General features: G+C 46.0%; 1 protein-coding gene across 1 annotated transcript in view; it reads right to left on the reverse strand.

The window, feature by feature from the left end:
• MRPL15 (mitochondrial ribosomal protein L15) overlaps positions 1 to 8,726 on the reverse strand; it is a 16,060-nt gene extending 7,334 nt beyond the window's left edge. The window contains exons 1-3 of the mRNA XM_006140882.3: positions 8,555 to 8,726; positions 7,556 to 7,710; positions 4,936 to 5,101 (exon numbers count right to left, since the gene is read on the reverse strand). Coding sequence (XP_006140944.1) covers positions 4,936 to 5,101; positions 7,556 to 7,710; positions 8,555 to 8,662 — 429 coding nt within the window. The 5' untranslated portion in view covers positions 8,663 to 8,726. The remainder of the gene's footprint in view (positions 1 to 4,935; positions 5,102 to 7,555; positions 7,711 to 8,554) is intronic.
• Positions 8,727 to 9,042: the final 316 nt, after the last annotated feature.

Consider the following 9,042-nt stretch of genomic DNA (forward strand, 5'->3'; position numbering starts at 1 on the left):
TCCCTACAAAGCACCCATGAAGCAGGACCTGAAATAATGAAACATTAACATGAAAACAATTCCGACTTTAAGTGTCTCTACTTTGAGAGCTAGTGGTGCTCAGGTGGAGCCCAGTCTGCCAGGATAACCCGGTACAAGAGCTCAGTGCGAGCCTGGAGGCCTCCTGGAGTACGCAGGACACTAGCTTCCCGTGACCCAGGGCTGGCTGAAGACGAGGCAGACCACGGCTCTGGGACGCTGCTGGGGGTGCTGCTCTCTCCTCCCTCCCCTCTCATTCATGGAAGAATTAATAAACTGTATCTCTGCGTTGACGTCCAGTCAAACTTTTCTATACGTTTTTAGGCCACCTTGCCTTAGTACATGTCGTTCCCTGAAAGTAGAAATAACTGCACTTCCAGTGTGTGCATTTAGTCGACACCCATGTAAGCACCCACTCCTGGCACTTCATTATAGCAGGGTTGTTTTAGTTTTTTTAAGAATTATTTTATTTGAGGCTGGCAGGTGGTGTGATGGTTAAGGGCACTGGACTCCCACATGGCTGATCACGGTTCAAGTCCCAGAACTGGTAGCTTGCTTTGTCACTTTCCCTTTCTCTCTCTCTCTCTCTGTCCTTCTCTGGTCAAATTAAAATAAAAAATAAAATGAATAAAGTTAACTAATTCTTTTAAAAAATTACTTTATTTTTTATTCATTGTCATTATTTTCATTTTATTTTTTTGACCAGCAAGAGAGAGAGAGAGAGAGAGAGAGAAGGAAAGTGAGAAAGTAAGCTGCTAGGTCTGGGATTCAAACCACAGTCGGCCTTGCAGAAGTCCAGTAACCACCTTGCCACCTTCTGGCCCTCGAGCAGAATGTTTAACGTGCCTCACACCCCATGACAGGATTATTGCTATACCAACTTCATACATGGGGACACCAAAACATAGAGAAGTTAGGTAATTTGCCCCAAATTGCAAACATAGGATTTTTTTTTAAAGAGGTTTTCAGCTTAGGGCATGTGTGCTCAACAGAGAGAGACAGAGACAGTGAGGGGGAAGAGAGAAATAACCACCGGGGGGGGTGGCCACAACACAATCCCTTCTCCTCCCTTCTCCTCCCGGGATCTTGGGAACACACACACGCACCCAGTGATTTTCACAGTTGGGGTCTAGGACTTGAACCAGAGTCAGCCACGTGGGAGTCTAACAACGTAACTACTATGCTATCTGCTGGCCCCACAGACCTAGGATTCTAAACAGGGAGTCTCCTCAAGCCTCTGTTCTCAACCATAGCATTATGCTACCTGAGACAGACAAAAACGAACCCTCCTCATCCCTAAAAGCCAAGAGCAGGTTAAAGATGGAAACGAAGGGGCTGGGACAGGTGGGAGGACAGAGAATGACACAGCTGAGCTTCAGAGGGTTCGGCCTCCTCTCAGGAAAAAAGCGAAGACAACAGAAACTCACTCTGCATTCACCACTTTCACACCGCCTGTAAGCTAACAAAAATAGTAGTAATAAGACCGCATTCCAAGAACACTCCACATGTCAAAGTGTACTTCTGGTCGTTTAAAGTTTATTATTTCATGAGAGAAAGAGAAGCACCTTCAACAAGGTCTCATGCTGCAGATTTTGGGCCCGTGCCCAGGTGCCCACACCAAGCATGGACAAGCTGCCCGGGAAACCCAACCCCGGTCTCCCATATGGCTGCCAGAGTGCTGCACTCTCACGGCGCCACCAAGGTCAGGCCAATTCAGAACTTTTTAAAGTTGCATTAGCCAAGATGTACCACATTTTTAACATCAAAATAGATCCTGTAAAAATATAGAGATGGCAGCGTCACCACTCCTGCGTGACGACAGAAATATCATTACTTTGGTACAGTAGAAACAGACTGGCTCCTAATCAAGTTCATTTTATTAAGAATTTGTATACGTATCTGGAAAATAGTCCATCAACTCTAAAGTACATTTTCTATTTTACATCGGATATTGGTGTGCATTTTTATAATCAATGGTATCTTTAATTCAATAAAATAGGTACTGCTCTTTTATGATTTTTTCTTTTCTCAGATAGAGGGTGCCTGCACTCTCCAGAGAGACAGAGAGAGAGAGAGAGAGAGAGAGAGAGAGAGAGAGGGAGAAAAGGAAACACCTGTCCCCTGCCCCAGAGAAAAGTTACACTGCAGGGCCAGCAGGTGGCGTGGTGATTAAGGGCACTGGATTCCCATATGGCCAACCACTGTTTGAGTCCTGGACCTGGAGGTTTGCTTTTTCACTTTCTCTTTCTGTCCCTCTCTGGTCAAATTAAAGTAAATAAATAAATAAATTCAAAAGAAAGAAAGAAAGCAAAGCAAAGCAAAGCAAGCCACATTGCCATCCCTTCTCCAACGCTCCCTCCTTTCAGGATTTTGAGCAGGCACACACACGCCCAGTGTTTCTCAAGTCACAGGTGGCAATGTGGAATCTATTGGGTCATCAGAAAAGCCATGACTTATTTTTCTATGTAAAAATGCATCATGACTTTTCTGACAACAATAGTTGCCTTATCTACCAGGTCATGGAGCCAGGCCACCCCCCCTTTTTTTAAATTTACTGAAGGGCATGTGTGCTTGCCAGAGACAGTGGGAAAGTGGGAAAACATCCCCCACGAGGGACAATCACACCACAATCCCTTCTCCTCTGTTCCTCCTTTCAGGTTTTGGGGCCTGCACACACAAGCCTAGCATGTTTCTCAAGTCACTGGGTCCAGGACTTGAACCAAGTAGCTGGTCATATAGGTTCAGCCATCTTAACCACCACGCCACTGGTTAACTCTGATTTTTCATTACTATTTTATAGATTGCTTACCACCTTCCTATTCCTGGCACTGGTATCAGCTTCAGTGTCTTCTGTATCATCTACAGCGTGTTTTTTTGCTATAGGGGGAGCACACTTGCCAGAAAGAGAGGGTGGGGGGGGTAGAGTGAGAAGTCAACCCCCAGAGGGGTGATGCAATCCCTTCTCTTCACTCTCCTCTTGGCATTTTGAGTGTACAAGCACATGTGCCCAGCGTGATTTTCAAGCCACAGGGTCGTAGACACGAAACACGCAGTCAGCTATGTGCGACCAGCAGCCGTAACCTCCGCACCACCTGCCTGCCCCAGAAGTGTCTTTGTATCTGGTTTCTTCTATTTTGTGTTTCCTTGAGAACATGTAATCCCAAATTGGTATCAAAATATTATTATCTACCACTTACTGCAAATCTGAAATCCAGGAAAAGTAAACCAATTTACATGTAACTGCACTTACTCAACCACTGGCCTGAAATAAAGTTTTCAAGATTATGTTCGCGATTTTAACAGCCGCACACCTGAAGGCTATTAGGAAGTGCAGTTTCTTCCTGGACGGAAGGATTCACTAATAAGCGTGATTGGCGGGGGCAGCACACTGTGAACCCTCAAGAGTGCAAGGCTCCCCGCCTGTCTTGGGGACCACGACTGGGGATGTATTTGACACCACGGCTATCGGGGATGAGGTACTTCAAATTCATCAACACTGAACATGGTAAAGGCTCACTACTTTGAGATGTGGATCCTCTGGTGGCCAGGGAACTTAAAGCTGGCCCTGCATAGGGCTTCAGAGGCCTCAGCCACATGCTCCTTATTCTGCAGCCTGGTATGGATGGACACATAACCTGGCCAATGCAGACCCTGGCCACCATGCCCTGGGCTTTCCACAGGCACCCCTCATAGTCACCTGGAGCCTGTCGGCCCCAGCACAGAACATGTGGTTGATGCAGATGACACCGAAAGGGTGGTGCCCCACTCGAATATGAAAGCCACCTCTGCCACAACTTCCCCTGTGCTGGTCTGCAAAAATACGGCCAGTCTCCAGGGCCTCCAACGAGAGCTGCTCATATTCAACTGACACCGTGGACAGAGTGGGAACTCCATCACTTCCGTCTTCCTCCATCCCAGGTCAGAGATGTGGATCTTGGCACCTGGGACACATTGGCAGAACCACAACTTTGGGTATGGCTCATTCTTATGTTACCAGTAACATCGGGCAGGCAGCAGCCCGTGGTGACACCAAGATCTTCAGTGGCGCACCGGAAGAGGGACGTGCAGTTTCACAGTTGACAGGATCACAGACTCTCCTACATGCTCAGCTACATGTGTATGTTCTTATACACCCTGAACGGAAAACAGGCTTAAACAGATATTTCTAGTCTCTTTTCAAATTATTTTATTTATGATGTGTTTATCCACAAGGATTTTCAAAAGAACCTAAAAGGCTTTTAGAAAGACATATGCTTCCCTCTAGTGGACACGTAAGTTACCTACCCAGCAATAGTATTGATAAGAAATAGTTGATTGTTGTGTATTAACGATCTATGTATTTAGAAACACCTAGTCAATTCCTATGAACAGAAAGCTTTACTGTAATTAGAATCAGGTCTGATTCATTCCTTTCTTCCATTAATATTGAGTGACTATCATGGGCCAGTATTTTTAATATTGAAAATATAATAATGAATCAAGTACCTGCTCTCAAGAAAGCTTATACTCTAGTGAGAAAGACAAACATAAATTCCTAGCTTAGCAGTAATTGTCAGGTGTTCATACAAATTCAAGGAAAAAAGCAGGTAGATTGTGCTTGCACGGCAGAACAAGTGCTCTTATAAAAAGCTGTCAAAAAAGAACTTCCTGATATGGTGACATTTAAGCTGAGAACCAAAGGACGAGAAGAAGCAAGCAGTACAGACAGACAGACAGACGAGCACTCCAAGACTAGGGGACAGAGCCCAGCCCTGAGAGTGTGTTGGATTTCCAAAGCCACAACTGAGTAGAATGCAATCGCCTTTACTTGATGGACAGGAACACGACTCAACGGGATGAAAGGAAAGGGAGGAGAGTGTTGATAACATGAAATTTGAAATGTCCTTTATGTAACACCAAAACCTAATCCAGACTCACCTCCTCCACCAGCTGAACACCATAATCCCTTTTGAGTGGCTGGATGGTCACACCTCTCCCATTGACCAGTTGGGTTAAGTCAATAGGTTGAGTAGGATCAATTCGACCCAAATCAATGAGATACTGCAGTCTGTTGAGACTCAAGGGCTGATACTGGCGTCTGAAGCTACAGAACAACATACAATTAGAAAACTCGTATTAGTGTGCCTATAACTTCTCCAAATCACCTGAAAGCTTTGTCCTGTATTTTCCTCCACCATTTTTTTTTTTTTTTGAGAGATTTTTGGGCACATGCACTTGCCCAAGACAGAGAGAGAGAGAGAGAGAGAAAGCAAGAACTCACCCCCCAGGAGGGATGGACACGCCGCAGTCTCTTTTCCATCCTCGGTTTGTGATTTGGGGCACATACACACACATATGCGGTGTGAGGTTTTTTTTTTTTAAGAATTATTCATTTTAATTTTATTTATTCATTCACTTACTTTAATTTGACCAGAGAGAGACAGAGAAAGTGAGAAAGCAAGTCACCAGGTCCAGGACTCGAACCGTGGTCAGTCATGTGGGAGTCTCCAGCACCTTAACCATCATACCACCTGCTGGCCCCACGTTGAGGTTTAAGCCACCCGATCCAGGACTCAAACTGCAAGTCCAGCGAGTAACCATTACACCACCTGCTGGTCCTTCCGCCATCATTTTTGTGGTTTAACAAAATAAACCTCTGAGTACAATACAAAATAGGAATTTTTGGTAATGATTTTAGGTAATGACACAAAACCAGTACTTCATAACACTAAAAATAATTTGCCTTTTGGGCCAGGGAATGGCATGGCAGTTAAGGGGCTGGATCCCAAGTGATTTGAGTTCCAGACCCCATGGCTTGAAAAATATGCCAAGCATGTGTGCGCACATGCCCAAAATCTCAGAAGGAAAAATAGAATGAAGTAGCCATGCAGGGGGCCAGCAGGTGGCGTAGTAGTTAAGGTGCTAGACTCCCATGTGGTCAAACCATGGTTTGAGCCCCAGACCAGCAGCTTGAAACTCACTCACACTGGTCACATCTGCACATGTGCCCAAAATCCCAGGAGAATGGGGAAGGGATTGTGGCATGGCCATGGCCATCTCCCCAGGGGATAATTTCTCACTTTCCCTCTCACTGCCTTTTTCTGTCTCTCTCTCCTCTCTGGCAAGTGCACGCACCTTTTAGCAAAAATCTCTTAAAAAAAAAAAAAAAGGAGATATGCAGCATGGTTATCCCCATGGGGATGTGCCTTCTCACTTTCTCTGTCTCTCTCCAGCAAGTATACACAGCCTCTGGAAAAAATAATAATAGGGCCAGCAGGTGACATAGTGGTTAAGGCATTGGACTCCCACATGGCCAACCATGGCTGGAGTCCCTGAAACAGCGGCTTGAAACTCATGCCAGGCACATGTGCATGCATGCTCAAAATCCCAAGAAGAGAATGGAGGGGAGGGTCTGGCCATCCCCCCAGGAGGTGATTTTTCACTTTCTCTGTCAGTCTCTGTGGCACACACACACACCCCATAGCAAAAATCTCTCAAAAAATAATTTGTCTCTGTACACATTTATTTCATTCATTTATATACTTATTAGTAAACAGCTATGTGGAAAATATAACTATGAATTACGCATTACCAGAACTCAAAGTACTAACAGTGGCAGTAGTACCTGCAATGGGCCAGACCTTGTTTTTAAGTTTGTTTACTGCTTCCGTGAGTGAGAGACACAGAGGCAGCACCCCCAACAGGGTTCTACCTTGTGATCCACCTCCAGCCCCAGAGCAAGGGTCCACGTGCCCACAGTACTCAGGGATGTATCCGAACCCAAACCCAGAGCCTCCTACATGGGTCAGCCTTGCAGAGTGTTGCATTACTGGCTGGCCACCATCCAGCCCCTCAGACTTTCACATATAAATTACAGCTAATCCTCCAATCTGCAGTGCAGGCACCATCATGTCCATTCTGCAGGCATGAGTGCAGCACCTGGAGATTTTCCCCCTACGAATCCAGGCTGTTTCACTACCAAAAATGGGTCAGAGGAACAGGAGCAAAAGTTTGCATCAAAATGAACTGAAGATTTCTACAAGGAGTCTTAACCACTCACAGCACAGCGCCTAAGTGCTATGCACTGGGATACCATGTGGGTAATCGTGGTTCAAATTCCAGTTTCAGTGGCTTGGAAAACACAGTAGGCCCATGTGGGTGGGTGTGTGCCCCAAATCCCGACATGATAGAGAAATGGAAGAAAAAAGATTACAGCATAACCACGCCACATTGGCGGGTCCTTCCTTCCTCTCTCTCTCTCTCTGTGTGTGTTTTTGTGTGTCTCTCTGGTGAGCACAAATGCCCTAAGGCAATAAAAAGAACCATAACAATTTTTTCTACCAATCTATATTTTAAATAATTATCAGCAGAAATTGGGGATTTTTACTTTTTTTTGTAAAAATTGCCATTATTTTTAATTTGATCAGAGAGAGAGAAAAGTGAGAAAGCAAGCCACCAGGTCCAGGACTCGAACTGCACCAAGTCATGTGGAGTCCAGTGCCTTAACCACTATGTCACCTGCTCTCTTGGGGATTTATAAAAAGCGAAGCAATCTTACCTATGTCCTTCATTAAACCCATATTTTGGAATGCGGATATAAAACGGAGTCTGGCCTCCCTCGAAGCCCAGCCGAGGCCGGGTTCCTCTCTGCCGTTCTCCTTTATGGCCTCTGCCGCACTTTCTACCTCTTCTCCGACCTCTCGGTCGTCTCTCCTACAAGGAAGAAAAAGAACTTCATGATCTAAAAATACATTTTTAGAAACTGTACTTCACTTCTTCGATGTATATATTTTTATTATGCTTTTAATTCATGCAACTAACCAGTACTGGCTAACACTACTATATGCTCCAACATCCACACACTGAATTAGCGTCTTTGATTCTGCAGATGCAGGTCATTCTTGTAACCAAAGTCCAAGCTGTTTCCAAGGCAAACGTCCAAGAACAGGAAGGAATACAGGTTCTATAATAGACTGAAGCTGAAAAAACTCCTAGAATTAAACATGCACAGCAAGGGCATCTGACAGTGAAGACATTTTTTTGAACTGATTGTACATCAGTTATTGTGGGCCTGTTGTTACCCACATATATTAAGACTAATTTATAAGGAAAATCTTTTCCTTAGCTTACTGTCATTTCACAGAAGCAACTAGTTGATCCCCTTAAATGACAGCAGACTGTCACTTAGCTTTTCAGGCTGTATTCATTGGTTGCAGAAGAAATGTGCCGTGATAAATCAATTCAGAGAATTCCAATGAAAACAACACTGGGAAAGCACTTCATTTTAAACCCAATTTTGAATGGCAATCATTTTGCAGTTTCTGCGAGTTTGGTCCTCCGCCCGAATTAACGTCCTTGTGCTTTTAAATGTTAACCTCATTAAGAACGGGGAGCAGGTGGCAAGACCTCCCTCGGTACATTTAGGGGGAACCGTGGCCCGGCAGCCCTAGTCCGTCCCATCCCCTCCGGGAAAGGGCAAGGGCATTCCCCAGCACGCCGGGAGGGGCCTGCCATCGCCCGGACCCCGGGCGCCCCCGCACCGCCCCCAGCCGTTTACCGGTTTCCTGGAGCCGGGATTCGGCTTTAAGTTGGCCAGGCTCACACGCGGCAAGGCCCGGAGCAAGTCCAGGGCCCCGGCCCCTCTGCCCTTCACCGGCCCTGCCATGAGCCGTGGCGCCAAGAGCTCCCAAGGGCGCCCAAAGCCGGCGGGACGCACACGCGGGCCGCGCTGCTTTACGGCCGCGGCCCCGCCCCTGTCGCGCTGCAGTCGCGCACCGGAAGTCTTGGACGCCCGTGGGGCTTTGGCCTGTGCAATGAGGTTGGGGATGGTTTCATAGTTCTTTTTTTCTTCTTTTTAAATATGTTTGTGTTTTAATGCTTTACGGCCGCGGCCCCGCCCCTGTCGCGCTGCAGTCGCGCACCGGAAGTCTTGGACACCCGTGGGGCCTGTGCAATGAGGTTGGGGATGGTTTCAAAGTTCTTTTTTTCTTCTTTTTAAATATGTTTGTGTTTTAAGTTTATTTATTCTACACTCACTCACTGTAT

This window comes from Tupaia chinensis, unplaced genomic scaffold (genome assembly GCF_000334495.1).
Source record: "Tupaia chinensis unplaced genomic scaffold, TupChi_1.0 Scaffold000046_3, whole genome shotgun sequence".
Lineage (NCBI taxonomy): Eukaryota > Metazoa > Chordata > Mammalia > Scandentia > Tupaiidae > Tupaia > Tupaia belangeri.